Source organism: Pseudophryne corroboree, chromosome 11 (genome assembly GCF_028390025.1).
Source record: "Pseudophryne corroboree isolate aPseCor3 chromosome 11, aPseCor3.hap2, whole genome shotgun sequence".
Classification (NCBI taxonomy): domain Eukaryota; kingdom Metazoa; phylum Chordata; class Amphibia; order Anura; family Myobatrachidae; genus Pseudophryne; species Pseudophryne corroboree.
This window is the reverse complement of record NC_086454.1, coordinates 33,690,177-33,711,508: the sequence shown is the minus strand read 5'-3', so window position 1 is coordinate 33,711,508 and position 21,332 is coordinate 33,690,177. Positions and strand designations below refer to the sequence as shown.

The window sequence follows — 21,332 nt, the reverse complement described above, 5'->3', positions numbered from 1 at the left end:
GCGATCGGGTCAGAATGACCCCCTAAATCAGGCCCTATCCACATTAACTCTCCTGCTCAGCAACAAAGTCTCCCTGTAAATAACAGATTTAATGCTGCAATCAATGAAGCTGGATGTATGGTGGGTCTGTGTAAGAATTGCCAATTCTCCCAGGATGCGACGATTTAAGGGGGTAAAACCTGCAGACGACTAATTGCTTTTGAAACCTGTGTTCTAGTTACTGTGTAACTTTCTTTCTGAACATACAAATGGATTCATTGTCCTGAGTGTTCATTAGGGGAAGTCATGTCACTGTGCGCTCTGATTGGTGTGAGGTAGGACGAGGTCACGTGACTGGGAGGGAAGCAACCTGAAAATCCGATGAAGCAGTCACTCGCACAGAAGGAGACTTTGTATAGTGGAAGCAGGAACTCATTTTATTTATTCTTTTTTTTTTTCCCCCTCCCTGGGAAACACAATGGCCCTGAAAGAAGACTTACTGAAACCCATCTGGCACGCTTTCACTGCCCTGGACGTGGACAAGTGCGGAAAGGTTTCCAAGTCTCAGTTGAAGGTAAGTCAGATGCATTCCTCCAATTGTTATTCTACTACAACTCCCAATATCCCCCAGCCACCTGCTGTGATGACTGAGCACCTGCCACTGCACCACTGCTGGTGGACTACGACTCCTATCATCTCTGTTTCTGTGCTGGGCACTAGGCACGTTACGGAGCAGCTAACTGTTATCATTTTGCAGCATAATCACACACGTGTGCATGTACTGTGTGGCCTATGTATTAAGCCTTGGAGAGTGACAAAGTGGAGAGAGAGATAAAGTACCAACCAACCAGCTCCTTATTGTCATAATCAAACCCAGCCTGTAACATGGCAATTAGGAGCTGATTGGCTAGTCCTTTGGGGCAGATGTACTAAGCCGTGGAGAGTGATAAAGTGGAGAGAGAGAAAAAAAAGGGCAGATGTATTAAACTGGAGATGACATAAGGAAGTGATAAACCAGTGATAAGTGCAAGGTGATAAACGCACCAGCCAATCAGCTCCAATGTTTAACTTAACAGTTAGGAGCTGATTGGCTAGTGCGTTTATTACCTTGCACTTATCACTGGTTTATCACTTCCTTATGCCTTCTCCAGGTTAATACATCTGCCCCAAAGTACCAACCAACCAATAAGTTCCTAACTGCCATTTTCCTAACACAGCCTGTAACTTGACAGTTAGGAGCTGATTGGCTGGTACTTTATCACCTTCCACTTTATCACTTCACCAGGTGTAATAATAAATCTGCCCCTGAGTGACTGGTGCATTATCTATCTTCACTTTATAATTCTCCCAGGCTTAGTACATAGACCCCTGTATCCACACTCCTATAACACCCAAGCTGTGAGACGACCGCCCCACACAAAACTCTAAAAGGATTTTTATTTTTTTTTAGCAACTAGTAATAATGTCACACTGACCAGAACATAATATTGCCGCATGATGTGTATGAATGCTTTTGGCTTGTCTGCATCTCGCGCTGGGAACTGACAGTTCTGTGATGGCTTATTGGCATAGGTACAGATTTATAGCCAAATGACCCCGGAGAGCCGCCTCTAACAGAAGGAGCGCATTCTGATTTTTAAAAGATTATTTTACATGCAAGAATGGAGATTTACAGGATGCATCTTGCAGACCGGTATATTTCACCTTCAGACTGAGAGACCCCTGACTATTGTCCATTGAACCATGTATTCATTATATTTGTATGCTAGTGTAGTATATATGCTGGAGGTCCACCCCCTGTATTTAGTTTTTGGACCTTTATGAATATGATGTTGGAGTACAGCAGCCACACACACAGATTATTCTTATGCCTGGCACAATTGTTCCGTCCCCATAAATTGAAGATTTGTCCCTTAGTGCACAGGGGCAGATCACAGCAGCATCACTGGGGACAAACCTTCTAAAGAGGACAAGTGAAGGCGTTTCCCATAGCAACAAATAACATTCCAGCTATCATTTTATAGATTAGGGGTAGGCAACGTGTGGTACTCCTGCTTCTGTGGAACTACACATATCAGCATGCTCTGCCACCGGTTTGCTATTAGTATTTACTAAAACTGTGGCAGTGCATGCTGGGAACTGTAGTTCCATAAACAGCTGGAGTGTCACACATTGCCTACCGCTGTTATAGACTATACTAGACATCTGATAGCTAGAAGGTACTTATTGGTTGCTATGGGAAAACTATCCACTCTTCTTATTTGGAAGGTTTGATACATCACCCCCTAAATGAGTCTGGACAGAAGGGAATTGCACCCACAGGTCAGAAGGCGCCATATGCTTTTCCGAACGTGCCTGACAATTATTATTATTACACTTTATTTATAGGGCACCACAAATGTAGGGATGGTCATTGGTGGGTTATCCATCGATGGCAAACATCGATTGTATAAAAGCATCTGCTAGGGAGCCATCAAAGGTTTCACCCAACGCTGGTCATCCCTTCTTTATTATGGAGTGGGTTAACAGCCAATCAGTTACTGGGGGTGGGGCATCATAGGTGTTGGGGACGGGGCTATGTTCAGTGTCCTGACACAATGTAGTGGGGGGGGGGGGGGGGAACTATCTGGTTAGTCTTCACCATCGATGGCAGGAAACCATCTGGTTCTCCCCCATCAATGGCTAAAGTATTCAACATCGGACATAGACAATCAATGTTTTTGAATCATCGATGGCCATCCCTACACAAGTTGTCCGCAGCTTTGTACATGCAGCTAAGACAGTACAGGGGAACAGAACAGTACAGAACAAGTAAAACCACAGTGCTGAGTACACAATGGAACCTGTATCCTATAGCGACGGCGCTTCTGACACGTTAGGGCACCTGTCGGAGATGACCGGCTATCAGCGACTGGAGTAGGTGAAGGCTGTTGTTATAGAATGAATGCCAGTTATGCCAGCCAGCATTAATTTGCAGGTAATCTGAGGCCCGCCAGGCACGGTGGAACTATAAGCCCCAGCCTATAAGTAATGCTTTGTGATATCCGGATGATATTCAGCTCTTCAGGTCGACGGGTTCAAATGGTCGACATGACTGGTCATATCGTTGACAGAAGGTTTTTTTTTTTCTTCAACTTGTTCATCCTTTACCATCCACCTGGGCTATGATTGGGAATAGTAACCTGTGCTGAGCGCAGCGAGGCACCGTGCCCGAATCATAGCGTGTGACACAGTACCAGAGGCGTCTCTAGAGAGGAGGGGACCCATGTGCAGACTCCGTGTGTGGGCCCCCTCCTTTCCCGTAGCCGTCACCGCCGCTGTTAGCTCTCTGAGCGCTGTAGACTCTGGCACAGTGCCAGAGTCTACAGCGCATGTGCAGGACTCCGAAAAATGACCGCCGCACCATTTTTTCGGAGTCCTGCGCATGCGTTGTAGACTCAGTCGCCGGAAAGGTAAGTATAGAAGAAATGGGTACAGGGGCCCCGTCTGGACCCAGGGGCTCGTCTGCACTGCACACATTATAGATACGCCACTGTACAGTTCACTAATTGGAGTTACATGTGGCTTAAAATGGTAAATGGCACCCAACATTTTTTTTAAAACTGTGTCAACCTTTTTTTGTGTCGACATTTTGACTGTCGACCCTTTGTACCCGTCGACCTTTTCACCTGTCTACCTTTTGATCCAGTTGACCATATGGTGTTGACCTATTGACTGTCGACCTAAGTAGGGTGGACCCATTGATCCATCCCCATGTTTTGTACCTGTGCAGCACCATGCAATGTTACCAGGCAGTGTGAAGGACACCGGGTGCGTGTTACAGGACAGTGTGTAAGGCGGCGCTACCACCTAGTATACACATTAGTAGAGATTCCCCTACCGGGCCCTATGCAAACACTTTAATTGGGACTTTTCCGATTCCCCAGGCTCACGCTGGGGAATTACCGAGTTAGAACAATACATGTAAAGGGTGTTGGTTCAGCTTTAAATCTCTGCTCTCCAGGAAGTAAAAGACAAAAAACAAACGGCTAAGGGATCAATGAGAACGTCTGACGCAGTGCAGGAACTTCTGTTATATCTCTATTGGGTGCACACATGTCCATGGGTGCAGGGGGGATCCACACCGCACACACCTGCACCAGTATACAGTAATTACACTCACCTCTCTGCAGTCCTGCATTAGTGCTGCGGAGATGCTGTCAGGGAGGTGTAGCGAGGGTGGCTCCGGTGGAGCACGAGCACCAGGCACTGGAAAAGTTAGAGGGTGCGCCGCCGTCTCTGCCCACCCCCTCCTTCTGCCCGCTGTACCGCGGCCCGCTGTACAGGCAGCCGCAGAGCAAGAGCAGGAGAAGCAGTGGGGCACACATTGACTTGGACTTGGTGAATAGGGTCCGGATTTATCAAGATCTGCCACCCTCTTTATATGTCTCACTGTCTGCTTGTAGCTGTGCAGCGGGGTTACTTCTGTCCTGCAATACCACTTCCTGCCCCAGCTGCTGCAGCACCTCTCTTTGTCCCAGCTACTGAAGCACTTCTCTCTGTCCCAGCTACTGCTTTAGTACCTCTTTCTGCCCCGGCTGCTACAGCACCTCTCTTTGTCCCAGCTACTGAAGCACTTCTCTCTGTCCCAGCTGCTGCAGCATCCCTATCTGCCCCAGCTGCTACAGCACCTCTCTCTACATTGATGCTGTAGCACCTCTCTCTACCCCAACTGCTGCTGCAGCACCTCTCTCTACATTGATGCTGCAGCACCTCTCTCTACCCCAACTGCTGCTGCAGCACCTCTCTCTGCCCCAACTGTTGCTGCAGCACTTCTCTGCATTAGAAGCTGCAGAGTAACATGTATAAGCGGCTCTACCGTGGTGTAAAGTGTATAAACGGCTCTACCGTGGTGTAAAGTGTATAAGCAGCACTACTGTGGTGTAAAGTGTATAAGCGGCTCTACTGTGGTGTAAAGTGTATAAGCGGCTCTACTGTGTTGTGTAAAAGGGGCTCTACTGTGGTGTAAAGTGTATAAGCGGCTCTACTGTGGTGTAAAGTGTATAAGCGGCTCTACTGTGTTGTGTAAAAGGGGCTCTACTGTGGTGTAAAGTGTATAAGCGGCTCTACTGTGGTGTAAAGTGTATAAGCGGCTCTACTGTGGTGTAAAGTGTATAAGTGGCTCTACTGTGTGGTGTAATGTGAATAACGGACACTACTGTGCGGTGTTATCTGAATTGGTACTATTTTGTTGCCATGCCCCTTTCCCATGAAGCCACTCCGATATATATTTGTTGCGCGCCACTGTCCCTGTTTTAAACATGAGGGGCGCCCAATAGAAACTTTCATCCTGAGCTCCACAAGGTCTAGAACCGGCCCTGTCACCAATTTAGGATTTTATACCCACAAATTCGGAACAGGGGAGGTGGCGCCAAAACGTACCTTTGCTCCGGCCACCATGGCACCTAGCTACACCTCTGGATGCTGCACTAAATAAGCCACAGGGAACATCTGAAATCCCATATATACTAGAGATGAGCGGGTTCGGTTCTCAGAGAACCGAGCCCTACCAAACTTCACGTCTCGAGCCCGGATCCGAGTCAGGCTCGGATTTTCCCGCTTGACTCGGAAACCCGAACGCGGCAAAATGTCATCATCCCGCTGACGGATTCTCACGGGATTTGGATTCCATATAAGGAGCCGCGCGTCGCAGCCATTTTCACTCCAGTATCGGACAGTGTATTGAGAGGACGTGTCCTCAGTGTTCAGTGTCTGTGTGGGGACGGGAAAGTGGGGTGGCAAGTGTTGTGCTGCTCAGTCCAGTCCAGTGTAGTCACTCTGTGTATTGTGCTGCATCAGTCCAGGCAGTCACAGTGTTGGTGTCCTCTGCTGCCATATATCCAGTGTAGCTGTACAAAGTGATGCTGTGTTGTGCTGTCCAGTCCAGTGTAGTCAGTGTATTGTGCTGCATCAATCCAGCCAGTCACAGTGTTGGTGTTCTCTGCTGCCATATATCCAGTGTAGCTGTACAAAGTGGTGCTGTGTTGTGCAGACCAGTCCACTGTAGTCAGTGTATTGTGCTGCATCAGTCCAGCCAGTCACAGTGTTGGTGTTCTCTGCTGCCATATATCCAGTGTAGCTGTATAAAGTGGTGCTGTGTTGTGCTGTCCAGTCCAGTGTAGTCAGTGTATTGTGCTGCATCAATCCAGCCAGTCACAGTGTTGGTGTTCTCTGCTGCCATATATCCAGCTGTATAAAGTGGTGCTGTGTTGTGCTGTCCAGTCCAGTGTAGTCAGTGTCTTGTGCAGCATCAGTCCAGTGACCAGTCACAGTGGTGATGTCGTCTGCTGCCATATATCCAGTGTTACTGCCGTATAATTCCTGTGATACTGGCGTATAATTCCCGTGATATTGCCGTATAATATCCGTGATACTGGCGTATAATTCTTGTGACATTGCCGTATAATTCCTGTGATACTGGCATATAATTCCTGTGATATTTGCCGTATAATTCCTGTGATATTGCCATATAATTCTCGGAATACTGGCGTATAATTTCCGTGATTCTGGCGTATAATTCCTGTGATATTGCCAGATAATCCCTGTGATATTGCCGTATAATTCCTGTGATATTACCATATAATTCTCGGAATACTGGCGTATAATTCCTGTGATACTGGTGTATAATTCCTGTGATACTGCCGTATAATTCCCGTGATACTGCCGTATAATTCCAGTTATCCTGCCGTATAATTCCATATAAATCCATATAATTCCAGTCCAGTGGTGCTGTCATATAAATTCAGTGGTGCTGTCCTGTGCTGTATATTATTTACTCCAAATAAGGGGGTTATTAATATTTTATCTAAATAATTTTTACAGGGTTTGCCCTGTGAGGTGTAGGGGTACACTCTCCTGTGCCGCATATTGTGTTATATAACTCCAGAAAAATAATGGCGAACAAACATTTGGAGGATAAAATAGGGAAAGATCAACAACCACTTCCTCCTAGCGCTGAAGCTGCTGCCACTAGCCATGACATAGACGATGAAATGCCATCAGCGTCGTCTGTCAAGACCGCTGCCCATTGTGATAGTAGAGGGCATGTAAAATCCAAAAAGCCAAAGTTCAGTAAAAAGACCCAAAAGAAGAAATTTAAATGGTCTGAGGAGAAACGTAAACTTGCCAATATGCCATTTACAACACGGAGTGGCAAGGAACGGCTGAGGCCCTGGCCTATGTTCATGACTAGTGGTTCTGCTTCACATGACGATGGAAGCCCTCATAAATGAGGCCTTGACACTTATGTTGGTGTTAGACGTGCGTCCGGTATCCGCCATTAGTGCAGTGGGATTTAGACAATTGATGGAGATATTGTGTCCATGGTACCAAATCCCATCTAGATTCCACTTCACTAGGCAGGCAATACCGAGATTTTGCCATTTAATTCCAGTGATTTGGACGTATAATTATTAATTACAGTGATTTTGCCAATTAATTCCAGTGATTTGGACGTATAATTACAGTGATTTTGCCAAGTAATTCTAGTGATTTGGACGTATAATTATTAATTCCAATGATTTTGCCAATTAATTCCAGTGACTTGGACGTATAATTTCAGTTGGAAATGTTTGTGTTGCTTGGCTTAGTCATACAGCTACCTCATTGCGCCTCTTCGACATCTTTGCATGAGGTGCTGTTTGGGGCCTAGTTTTTGAAAAGTGCCATCCTGTGTGACACTGCCGTATGAGTCCAGGGGTACTGCTGTATTAGTCCTGGGGTACTGCCATATAAGTCCACCAATTGCTGATTTTTTTAAAAATGACAGGGGCGTGCTGGAGATGCTGTCAGTGGACCGAACAATTGCGGCCCACTTTCGACATTCAGCCACTGCGTGACACTACTAGATGGGTCAGGTGGTTGTGTCGCTTAGCTTTATCATACTACAACCTCGGTGCACCTTTTTTTTCTTCTTTGCATCATGTGCTGTTTGGGGCCTTTTTTTTTATATCTGCCCTCCTGTCTGCCACTGCAGTGCCACTCCTAGATGGGCCAATTGTTTGTGTCGCTTGGCTTAGTCATACAGCTACCTCATTGCACCTCTTCTACATCTTTGCATGAGGTGCTGTTTGGAGCCTAGTTTTTGAAAAGTGCCATCCTGTCTGACACTGCAGCGCCACTCCTAGATGGGCCAGGTGTTTGTGCCGGACACTTGTGTCGCTTAGCTTGGTCATACAGCCACCTCGGTGTAACTTTTAGGCCTAAAAACAATATTGTGAGGTGAGGTGTTCAGAATAGACTAGAAATGAGTGGAAATGAATGTTATTGAGGTTAATAATACCGTAGGAGCAAAATTAGCCCCAAATTCTGTGATTTTAGCTGTTTTTATGTTTTTTCAAAAATCACCCAGATCCAAAACAAAACCCAAAAGGGTGGTTTTGGCAAAACCAAGCCAAAACCAAAACACGAAAGTGGAATTAGAACCAAAACACAAAACACGAAAAGTGCTAGCCGCACATCTCTATCTATACAGTATATATGTGGCCCTAGGATGTGCAAAGACTCTATACCACAACACATTAGATGCCTGTTGGCGGTAGCTCCAATTAGTACAGTATATTCTGTGGGATCTATTTCTGCCAATGTGTGAGGAGTGACAGATATCTGTCTTGTTATTCTGTGAGTGCATCACTCTGCCAGTTCACCAATGTGCTCTGGAACTGACATGCCAAAATTAAACTTTTGCCAGGAAAATCTCATATCTAACAAGGGCTACTGTCAGTCATAACACTACGTTAGCTATTGATAGATAGGTAGAAGCCCTAACCCAAATGGGAATAAGATTACTTGCCGTTTGGCGGGATGGATTCCTTAGTTGTATACAGGTGCGATGAGAGAGAGAGAGAGTTTGTTTCTAAAAAAATACACATCCCTAGGTTTAAGACCTTGGGGTATATTTACTAAAATTCGTAATTTACTGAATGAGGTTAAAGTTCAAACACGAATGACATCGAATGTGTGAAATTGCAACTTTTTGAATTTTTTACGACTCATTTACTATGCTGTCGTATTCTGCATTTTCGAGTTTTCCGATGTCGATGTCATTTGTATTTTCAGGCAGTGTTTTACGGGAGTGAATAGTAACACACTGCCGACATTAACACAATGAATCTTGGCCGTATCTGTGAGATCCGTGCAGGGCTTCATTGTGCACCTTTAAAAAAATATTAAAGTGTTAAAAATAAAAAATAAAAATGCGTGGGGTCCCCCCTCCTAAGCAAAACCAGCCTCGGGCTCTTTGAGCCGGTCCTGGTTGAAAAAATATGGGGGAAAAAATTACAGGGGTTCCCCCATATTTGATCAACCAGCACCGGGCTCTGCGCCTGGTACTGGTGCAAAAAATACAGGGGACAAAAAGCGTAGGGGTCCCCCGTATTTTTTGTACCAGCACCGGGCTCCACTAGTCAGAGAGATAATGCCACAGCCGGGGGACACTTTTATATAGGTCCCTGCGGCCCTGGCATTAAATCACTAACTAGTCACCCCTGGCCGGGGTACCCGGAGGAGTGGGGACCCCTTAAATCAAGGGGGTCTTCCCCCCTCCAGCCACCCAAGGGCCAGGGGTGAAGCCCGAGGCTGTCCCCCCCCCCATCAAAGGCGGCGGATGGGGGGCTGATAGCCTTGTGAAAAAATAAGAATATTGTTTTTTGTAGCAGTACTAAAAGTCCCAGCAAGCCTCCCCCGCAAGCTGGTACTTGGAGAACCACAAGTACCAGCATGCGGTAGACAAACGGGCCCGCTGGTACCTGTAGTACTACTACAAAAAAAATACCCCCAAAAAAACAGGACACACACACCGTGACAGTAAAACTTTATTACATACATGCACACCTACATACACACATACTTACCTGTGTTCACATGAGGCTCGGTCCACTTCTCCATGTAGACTCCACGGGGTACCTGTGAAAAAAATTATACTCACATAATCCAGTGTAGCAAGTGTCCTCTTTATAATCCACGTACTTGGCAAAAAAACAAACCGGAAACCCGAACCACGCACTGAAAGGGGTCCCATGTTTACACATGGGACCCCTTTCCCCAACTGCAAGGCCGGATCTTGCCCTTGTGGCGCCCCGGGCAAAAATAGGGACGTGGTCAGTTACGCCCCCATTTGTGCCCCCTGTAGCGCAGCTGGGGAAAAAATAATAAATAAAAGTATACTTACAATCCCCGCTCCTGATTCCAGACCTCCGCCAGCGCCGCTCTTCTCCTGTCCTCGGATGGTTGTGTCTGTCCTCGGATCTATGGGAGAGACGTTATTACGTCTCTCCCATAGCACAGCATAGACACTAGAGGTCAATTATGACCCCTAGTGTCTGTGCCACCATGCTGTGCGGTGCGCGATGACGTCATCGCGCACCGCACAGCAAAGATCCTCTCCATGAAGAGAAACTAGACGCTTAGCGTCTGGTTCCCTTCAAAGCGTGGGACCAGCAGCGGGCACAGCGGGGGGCACTGCGGGGGGCACAGTGGCGGATCTTGCCATGGTGCGTCGCCCTCCGGATGGCGCCGGCGCCCTCCGGAAAGGCGGCGCCCCGGACAAAAGTACTGCTTGCCCATGGCAATATCCGCTACTGCCCGACTGCCAGGACCCCCCCTGACTCCTGTCAAAGATGGTCCCTTCTGCCAGTCAGGGAGAGCCACGTCGTGGCACTCTCCTAATTGGCTCTGCGCTCCTGTACTGTCAGTGAGGCTGCGCACTGAAGATACAATGTAGCGCATAGGCGCTCCATTGTATCCAATAGTGGGAACTTTGCGGTCAGCAGTTGACCGCGAGTAACCTCAACCGCTGACCGCAAAGTTCCCACCATTGGATACAATGGAGCGCCTTGGATGGGGGGGACAGCCTCGGGCTTCACCCCTGGCCCTTGGGTGGCTGGAGGGGGGGGACCCCTTGATTTAAGGGGTCCCCACTCCTCCAGGGTACCCCGGCCAGGGGTGACTAGTTAGTGATTTAATGCCAGGGCCGCAGGGACCTATATAAAAGTGTCCCCCGGCTGTGGCATTATCTCTCTGACTAGTGGAGCCCGGTGCTGGTACAAAAAATACGGGGGACCCCTACGCTTTTTGTCCCCTGTATTTTTTGCACCAGGACCAGGCGCAGAGCCCGGTGCTGGTTGATCAAATATGGGGGAACCCCTGTCATTTCCCCCCCCATATTTTTTCAACCAGGACCGGCTCAAAGAGCCCGAGGCTGGTTTTGCTTAGGAGGGGGGACCCCACGCATTTTTTTTTCTTAAATGTAACCCTTTCACACCCCTTTCCACTGATTTAAACATGCACGGATCTCACGGATCCGTGCATGCCTATCAGAACACGGTAAAAAAAAGCAGGTCTGTTTTAAAACTGCTTTTTTTTTACGATTTGTATTTTTTCACGGCAGTGTTTGTGAAATAGAATTTTTTGTAAATTACCGAGTTGTATCAAATAACAGCCGTATTTGACCGATGGTGTATTCATTCGTATTTTTTTTCTTTGACTTCAAAAAAACATACGAATGCCCTCATCACTGCCGAGATTTGAGTTTAGTAAATTCCCGAGATGACACTTTGATGAAAAAACACCAAATCGGTCAAAATCGGGAGCTTCGTAAATATACCCCCTTGAGTACCGCAGCCTTTGTTCATCTATATATACACTGCTCAAAAAAATAAAGGGAACACTAAAATAACACATCCTAGATCTGAGTGAATGAAATATTATTGTTAAATACTTTGTTCTTTACATAGTTGAATGTGCTGACAACAAAATCACACAAAAATTATCAATGGAAATCAAATTTATTAACCCATGGAGGTCTGGATTTGGAGTAACCCTCAAAATTAAAGTGGAAAAAACACACTACAGACTGATCCAACTTTGATGTAATGTCCTTAAAACAAGTCAAAATGAGGCTCAGTAGTGTCTGTGGCCTCCTCGTGCCTGTATGATCTCCCCACAATGCCTGGGCATGCTCCTGATGAGGTGGCGGATGGTCTCCTGAGGGATCTCCTCCCAGACCTGGACTAAAGCATCCGCTAACTCCTGGACAGTGTGTGGTGCAACGTGGCATTGGTGGATGGAGTGAGACATGATGTCCCAGATGTGCTCAATTGGATTCAGGTCTGGGGAACGGGCGGGCCAGTCCATAGCATCAATGCCTTCGTCTTGCATTAACTGCTGACACACTCCAGCCACATGAGGTCTAGCATTGTCTTGCATTAGGAGGAACCAAGGGCCAACTGCACCAGCATATGGTCTCACAAGGGGTCTGAGGATTTCATCTCGGTACCTAATGGCAGTCAGGCTACCTCTGGCGAGCACATGGAGGGCTGTGCAGACCCTCAAAGAAATGCCACCCCACACCATTACTGACCCACTGCCAAACCGGTCGTGCTGGAGGATGTTGCAGGCAGCAGAACGTTCTCCTTGGCGTCTCCAGACTCTGTCACGTCTGTCACATGTGCTCAGTGAGAACCTGCTTTCATCTGTGAAGAGCACAGGGCGCCAGTGGCGAATTTGCCAATCTTGGTGTTCTCTGGCAAATGCCAAACGTCCTGCACGTTGTTGGGCTGTAAGCACAACCCCCACCTGTGGGCGTCGGGCCCTCATATCACCCTCATGGAGTCTGTTTCTGATCGTTTGAGTAGACACATGCACATTTGTGGATTGCTGGAGGTCATTTTGCAGGGCTCTGGCAGTGCTCCTCCTGTTCCTCCTTGCACAAAGGCTGAGGTAGCGGTCCTGCTGCTGGGTTGTTGCCCTCCTACGGCCTCCTCCACGTCTCCTGATGTACTGGCCTGTCTCCTGGTAGCGCCTCCATGCTCTGGACACTACGCTGACAGACACAGCAAACCTTCTTGCCACAGCTCGCATTGATGTGCCATCCTGGATGAGCTGTACTACCTGAGCCACTTGTGTGGGTTGAAGGGAGGTCATACAGGCACGTGGAGGCCACACACACTACTGAGCCTCATTTTGACTTGTTTTAAGGACATTACATCAAAGTTGGATCAGCCTGTAGTGTGTTTTTCCACTTTAATTTTGAGTGTGACTCCAAATCTAGACCTCCATGGGTTAATAAATATGATTTCCATTGATAATTTTTGTGTGATTTTGTTGTCAGCACATTCAACTATGTAAAGAACAAAGTATTTAATAAGAATATTTCATTCATTCAGATCTAGGATGTGTTATTTTAGTGTTCCCTTTATTTTTTTGAGCAGTGTGTGTGTGTGTGTGTGTGTGTGTGTGTGTGTGTGTGTGTGTGTGTATATATATATATATATATATATATATATATCTCCTATATATATATATCTCCTATATATTAGCCCTGTGACTCTGTGCCTGCATTTCTAACGCTGGGCGGAGTCACAGTCACAGATCTGGGTGGCTGGGTGCAGGCCAGGAACAGTCCCCTCCCTCGGTCCGCCCATCCCCGCCCAGTCCCCTCCCCATCTCCGCCCACTCCCCCTCTCTCCCCCCTCCCCGTACACTCCCTGCACTGCAGCCGGTAAGTCTTACGGCTGCCGCACAGTCCGGAGGAGAATGCCGTGGACGACCACTGACTACCGCCCCCCTCCCACCCGCGGCACCCACAGTCTTCACAGCATCCGCCACCCACCTGCAGCACCCCCCGCCCCTCCCCCACCCATGGCAGCTACATCTGCAGCACCCCCCGCCCCTCCCCCACCCATGGCAGCCACATCTGCAGCACCCCCCGCCCCTCCCCCACCCGCGGCACTCCCACCCCCAACCATATCACCCACATCTCTAGCACCCCCCGCCCCTCCCCCACCAGCAGCAGACGCCACTCCCCCATCCGCTGCATTCCCGCCCCTACCCCACTCACAGCACTCCCGCCCCCTCCCCCACCCGTAGCACCCACACCCTCTCCCATTCGCAGCACCCCCCGCCCCTCTCCCCCCGCTACACCCCCGCACCCTCCCCTCCCCCAACCCACCCCCCGCACCCTCCACCCCACCCGCGGCACACACAGCACCCACCACATTCACCCGCAGCACACGCCCTTCCCCCACCCGTAGCACCCACACCCGCAGCACCCACCACCCCTCCCCCACCCGCGGCACCCTCGCACCTCCATACCCACCTCTCCCCCCCGTTACACCCCCGCATCCTCCACTCCACCCGCCGCACCAACAGCATCCACCGCATCTGCCCCCCAATCGCTGCACATGGCCCCCCTCCCACACACAGCATCCACCACATCCCCCTCCCACCCGCGGCACTCCCGCTTCCTCACCCGTAGCACCCACACCCACAGCACCCCCCACCCCCTCCCCTGCCCACAGCGCATCTGTACCCCCACCACACCCCCGCAGCCGCCACTCCCCCAACCACAGCACCTCCGGCCCCCTCCCCCACCCACATCATCTATAGACACCTTCCCCATTCGTGGACCTCCCACACCTCTCCCACCTCCCACAGCACCTCCGGACCCCATCCACGGCTCCCCTGCAGCCACCCCTCCACCCGCAGCACTTCTAGAACCTATCACCCAACCTCACCCCCACCTCCCCAAACACCCCCCACTACATCACCCCTCCCCCATGCACACCACCTCCACACCCCCTCCTTCATCCACAGCCCCCCGCACCCACCCCTCCCCCACCAACAGCATCTACACTCCCCTTCCGCACCCGCACCTCCCCCACCCGCAGCACCTCTAGACCCCATCCCCCATCTGCTACCTGTGGCCATTGTGTGTATAAGTGGTGCTGCTACCTGTGGCCATTGTGTGTATAAGTGACACTGCTACCAGTGGCCATTGTGTGTATAAGCGGTGCTGCTAAAAGTGGCCATTGTGTGTATAAGTGGTGCTGCTACCTGTGGCCATTGTGTGTATAAGCGGCTCAGCTACCTGTGGCCACTGTGTGTATAAGTGCCTCTGTTACCTATGGGAATTGTGTGTAGAAGTGGCACTGCTACCGGGGTCCATTGTGTGTATAAGCAACACTGCTACCTATGGTCATTGTGTGTATAAACTGCTTTGCTACCTGTGGGCACTGTGTGTATAAGCTGCCCTGCTTCCTCTGGCCACTGTGTGGATACGTGGCTCCGTTACCTGTGGCCATTGTGTGTGTATAAGCAGCTCAGCTACCTGTGGGCACTGTGTGTATAAGCGGCTCTGCTACCTGTGGGTATTGTGTGTATAAGCGGCTCTGCTATCTGTGGGTATTGTGTGTATAAACTGCCCTGCTACCTCTGGCCACTGTGTGGATACGTGGATACGTTACCTGTGGCCATTGTGTGTATAAGCAGCTCAGCTACCTGTGGCCACTGTGCATAAGCTGCGCTGCATACACTAGCAGTATATACTACACTATGTTATTCATTGTGCCCTGCGGCCACTCTTTACACCCTCACAAAGGGCTACGCCCCCTTGACAATCGCACGCCCTTCCCCCTTGCAATATTTACCCAATAGCATCAACTTTTTTGCAGGTAATACTCCATATAATAACAATTATAGCACAGCTGAAGCTCGTGCAGGGGTTAACGGGTCGTAGCCTCTTGCAACGGTATTTTCTGTCTAACACCTTGCTTCTCTTTATCCTCTCCCTACCACCCTGCCTCTCCCTATCCTTTACCCATCGCACAGCGTTTCTGTACATTCCCTTTCTCCCCCCCTACGCCTCTCTATCTTTTCTCACCCGGACCCCATTTCTGATTCTGTTATCTACCGGCCTGCGTATGTCCAAAGGTGTGCAGGGGTTAACGGGGCGTAGCCTCTAACGAAGGTGTGAAGAGCGCCCGTAGGGCGCGATGAATCACCTAGTATATATATATATAATATATAGATAGATAGACATATCAAGCAATTTTAAGTGCAGAGATGAAATAAAGGGCCAGTGCAATATCTGTACTTGTAGCGCACAGCAGCCAGCGAGACATGGAAATGACGGAGAAGCATTTATAATGCATGAGGCCCCTGACAGTTTAATTGTCACATTTCAGAGGAAACCTATTATGTATCATAGGAAAATAAAGTTCAATTCCATTCCAGGGAAGTCAGTGTTGTATTACCAAAAGTACTTTTTATAATGGATGTTTTTTTTTTTATTTGAGTTTTTTTAAACATGCATCCTACTAGTTATTTCCTTCCTCCCCACACTCTATGGGCGTGATACAGATTTGGTCGCTCTTGTGATTGCTGTGCTATCTGTTGCTATACGCAATTGCGACTATGCAAATCTGAGCATTAGGACGCCCACTGCTGTTGCATCATTTTCATGCGATGGTGCACAACTGTTGATACAGTACATCGGTACCATCGTGTCCCAGATTCTGAGTGCCTCTGTAGACGTGCAGGCTGAGCTGCTCTCCAGCAGCAAGTAAGATCGCAACTGCTGATTTATGCACACCCAGAAAACGCTGTCTGAACAGCCACTACACCCCGCGTTTACCCGACCACTCCCCATTCCTACCCCCAAACGCTGTCTACCTGTCACTCATTTTCAACTAATTCCTCTGTGCGACCGCAATCGCAATTCACTCGCTGTGTGTGCGTACTGCTGCTCAGATGCATGCGCAGTGGGAAAACATCAACCAATGGGGGTCATTCTGAGTTGATTGCACGTAGCAACTTTTTGCTGCTCGTGCGATCAACTAGACGCCGCCTATGGGGGAGGGTTTTCGCATAGCAAGGCTGCGAACGCTTGCGCAGCTGAGCTATGCAAAAACATTTTGTGCAGTTTCTGAGTAGCCCTGGAGTTACTTACCCGCTGCGATGTCTTCAGCCTGTCAGACCCCGGAATTGACGTCAGACACCCGCCATGCAAACGCCTGGACCCGCCTGCGTTCGCCGCACCACTCCCAGAAAATGGTCAGTTGACGCCCCGTAACGCCTTCCTCCTGACAATCTTCTTGCGATCGTGGTAGCGATCGCTTTCTTCGTTCTTCTTGTCGTTGCTTTCTTCGTTCTTCTTGTCGTTGCGGCCGACGTGCATGCGCAGAACCGACCCATTCGCACCGCTGCGAAAAACAGCAGCGTTCGAACGCGTCGGAATGACCCCCAATGTGCGTACAATAGCCGCTTTGTGACCGCATTTGAATTAGGCTCTACGTGCAGTTATCATTCTTCAAATTGCTTTCAGCTGCATCCACATTTTACTACAGTATTGTATTTTATGTGTGTGTCCATAATTGGAGACACTTCGGGAGCGGCCATGTGGGAGGTGTGTCACAGGGTATTTGTGTGTAGGGGACAGGCATGGTTGTGTTATTGTGGCTCCTCCCACTCAGTGACACCTTTCTCTATGAATCAGATAACTAAGCCCCTGGGCCGTCCACTACTAAGCTACTGTATGTACACACTGGCCCTCATTCCGAGTTGTTCGCTAGTTGCATTAGTTTGCAGCGCTCCGATCAGGGCAAAAAACTGCACTTCTGCGCATGCGTATGGGGCGCAATGCGCATGTGTGACGTACTTTCACTAAAGCCGAAGCAGTTTCACACAGGGTCTAGCGACGCTTTTCAGTCGCACTGCTGGCCGCAGAGTGATTGACAAGAAGTGGGTGTTTCTGGGAGGTAACTGACCGTTTTCGGGGAGTGTGTGTAAAAACGCAGGAGTGTCAGATAAAAACGCAGTAGTGGCTGGGGAAATGTAGGCGTGGCTGGCCGAACGCAGGGCGTGTTTGTGACGTCGAAACAGGAACTAAATAGTCTGCAGTGATCGCAAGCTAGGAGTAGGTCTGGAGCTACTCAGAAACTGCACAATCTTTTTTAGTAGCCGCTCTGCGATCCTTTCGTTCGCACTTCTGCTAAGCTAAGATACACTCCCAGTGGGCGGCGGCTTAGAGTTTGCTCGGCTGCTAAAAACAGCTAGCGAGTGAACAACTCGGAATGAGGGCCTCTATACAATTATCTGTCAGATAATCTGCCAGATCTGTCTCGTTGGAATGAAAATCGGGGTAATGGACGAGAGCAAATGACAATCGACCATTTGCTCCCAAACACTGGAAAACAGACAAAACCTGTCATTCATACAAATTGGTTAAATACAAATTTAACCAACTTGTATGAAGAACTGTTTTTGTCCATTTTGCACTTTTTGGGAGCAAATGGTCGATTGCCATTTGCTCTCATCCATTTCCAAATTTTCATTCCGACCAGCTAAATCTGTCAGATTATCTGCCAGATAATTGTATAGTGTGTACCTAGGCTAAAGGCCAGTACACACTAGGAGAGATGTGTGCTGAGCGATCTGTCACAGACTGCTCAGCACAGCGAGATGTGGGTGAAATGAGCGACCTGCTAGATTGTGCCATGCAGGCCAATCTAGCACCGGCGATAGCGAAGCGTGGGGCCACGCATCGCTATCGCTGGGGGGGGGGGGGCATACACACTAGTCCGATTGCTTAGATTTTAAGCATGGATCTCTCCGTGGAGGAGAGGTCTCCTGGACATTCCATGTAGTGTACCTGTATATAAAAATAATATTATAGAGAGACCGAGATGTTCTAGCTTAACTGGTTAGTGAATTCAGTGGCATGAACATTCTCAAAAATCTGGTAATATTCAATGAGCAATGCATTGAAATGGATTAATGTGTTTCCCGGCTGAATATAAATGCTGTGACAGCTAATGAGGCATGACCACACATTACAAGCCATAATCTGGCACTTACAAAGTATGTTGTAACACAGGAGTGTCTGACATTTTCACTATAACACCTCTGATTTTTCGGTTATCCATCCAATCTTCACCCTTGACCCAAACGCAGGTTTGCTTTAAGCAAAATATGAATTATGGGGGTTATTCAGAGTTGTTAGCAAGCTAAAATAGCACACCAATGGGCAAAACCATGTGCACTGCAGGTGGGGCAGATGTAACATGTGCAGAGAGAGTTAGATTTGGGTGGGTTATATTGTTTCTGTGCAGGGTAAATACTGGCTGCTTTATTTTTACACTGCAATTTAGATTTCAGTTTGAACACACCCCACCCAAATCTAACTCTCTCTGCACATGTTACATCTGCCCCACCTGCAGTGCACATGGTTTTGCCCATTAGTGTGCTTTTTTTTGTTTCCTGACAACCCTAAATTAGACCCTCTTTGTTTAGATTATCAGTATTTTCCTAGCAAAACAAAGGTTCCAAGCCCGGCTCGGGTTTTCCTGCCTGACTCGGAAACCAGAATGAGGCAAAACGTCATCAACCCGCTGTTGGATTCTCTTGGGGTTTGTTTACCATATAAGGAGCCGCGCATCACCGCCATTTTCACTCCAGTCCTGGAGACTGTAGTGAGAGGACGTGTCTCCATCCTCCGTGTCTGTGTGCGGGCGGGAAAGTGGGGTGGTGATTATAGTGCTGCATCAGACCAGGGGTAGTGTCTTGTGCTGCATCAGTCAGTCCAGTGACCAGTCACAGTGGTGGTGTCCTCTGCTGCCATATGTCCACTGCTGCTGTATAATAAGTCCCTTACAGTGTCACTGTGTTGTGCTGCATCAGACCAGTGGTAGTGTCCTGTGCATCAGTCAGTCTAGTGACCAGTCACAGTGGTGTCCTCTGCTGCCATATGTCCAGTGCTGCTGTATAAGTCCCTTACAGTGTCACTGTGTTGTGCTGCATCAGACCAGTGGTAGTGTCCTGTGCATCAGTCAGTCCAGTGATCAGTCACAGTGGTGTCCTCTGCTGCCATATGTCCAGTGCTTCTGTATAATAAGTCCCTTACAGTGTCACTGTATTATCCTGCATCAGACCAGTGCTAGTGTCCTGTGCATCAGTCAGTCCAGTGATCAGTCACAGTGGTGGTGTCCTCTGCTGCCATATGTCCAGTGCTGCTGTATAAGTCCCTTACAGTGTCACTGTATTGTCCTGCATCAGACCAGTGCTAGTGTCCTGTGCATCAGTCAGTCCAGTGATCAGTCACAGTGGTGGTGTCCTCTGCTGCCATATATCCAGTGCTGCTGTATAAGTCCCTTACAGTGTCGCTGTGTTGTCCTGCATCAGACCAGTAGTAGTGTCCTGTGCATCAGCCAGTCCAGTGATCAGTCACAGTGGTGGTGTCCTCTGCTGCCATATGTCCAGTGCTGCTGTATAAGTCCCTTACAGTGTTGCTGTGTTGTCCTGCATCAGACCAGTGCTAGTCTCCTGTGCATCAGTCAGTCCAGTGACTAGTCACAGTGGTGGTGTCCTCTGCTGCCATATGTCCAGTGCTGCTGTATAATAAGTCCCTTACAGTGTCACTGTATTGTCCTGCATCAGACCAGTGGTAGTGTCCTGTGCATCAGTCAGTCTAGTGACAAGTCACAGTGGTGGTGTCCTCTGCTGCCATATGTCCAGTGCTGCTGTATAAGTCCCTTACAGTGTCCCTGTGTTGTCCTGCATCAGACCAGTGCTAGTGTCCTGTGCATCAGTCAGTCCAGTGATCAGTCACAGTGGTGGTGTCCTCTGCTGCTATATGCAGAGCCGGCTTTAGGCATAGGCAAACTAGGCAAATGCCTAGGGCATTTGGTATGCTTAGGGGCCCCAGCAGCTTCTGCTGATTAAAATGATATGCGGCATGCCTATATTCTGTGTGTGACTGCGGCTGTATCTGCATACGAAATGCTATATTGCAGTGTATTCCTGGAAATCACTGTAATGTAGCATTTCGTATGCAGATACAGCCACTGTCGCACACAGAATATAGGCATGCTGCATATCATTTTAATCAGCAGAAGCTGCATGTGCATCCTAGCCACATAGTAATGCAAATAAAATGCATTTTCATAAACAAAAGGCGCCCGACTTTAGCAGTGCTGCCAGCTGACTCATGCCAGGTATCTCCTACAGAACTAGCGGCAGTGCTAGGGGGCACCAGCTAAAATCTTGCCTAGGGCATCATATTGGTTAAGGCCGGCTCTGGCCATATGTCCAGTGCTTCTGTATAATAAGTCCCTTACAGTGTTGCTGTGTTGTCCTGCATCAGACCAGTGGTAGTGTCCTGTGCATCAGTCAGTCCAGTGACCAGTTACAGTGGTGGTGTCCTCTGCTGCCATATGTCCAGTGCTGCTGTATAAGTCCCTTACAGTGTCACTGTGTTGTCCTGCATCAGACCAGTGGTCATGTCCTGTGCATCAGTCAGTCCAGTGATCAGTCACAGTGGTGTCCTCTGCTGCCATATGTCCAGTGCTGCTGTATAATAAGTCCCTTACAGTGTCGCTGTGTTGTCCTGCATCAGACCAGTGGTAGTGTCCTGTGCTGTGTATTATTTACTCCAAATAAAGGGGTTATTAACATTTAATCCAAATATAATTTCTCTAACGTCCTAGTGGATGCTGGGAACTCCGTAAGGACCATGGGGAATAGCGGGCTCCGAAGGAGGC

General features: G+C 48.7%; 1 protein-coding gene across 1 annotated transcript in view; it reads left to right on the top strand.

The window, feature by feature from the left end:
* The first annotated feature begins 312 nt into the window (after window positions 1-312).
* The window catches only part of SWAP70 (switching B cell complex subunit SWAP70), a 159,012-nt gene continuing 137,992 nt past the window's right edge, over window positions 313-21,332 (top strand). Inside the window, exon 1 of the mRNA XM_063946448.1 lies at window positions 313-553. Coding sequence (XP_063802518.1) covers window positions 458-553 — 96 coding nt within the window. The 5' untranslated portion in view covers window positions 313-457. The remainder of the gene's footprint in view (window positions 554-21,332) is intronic.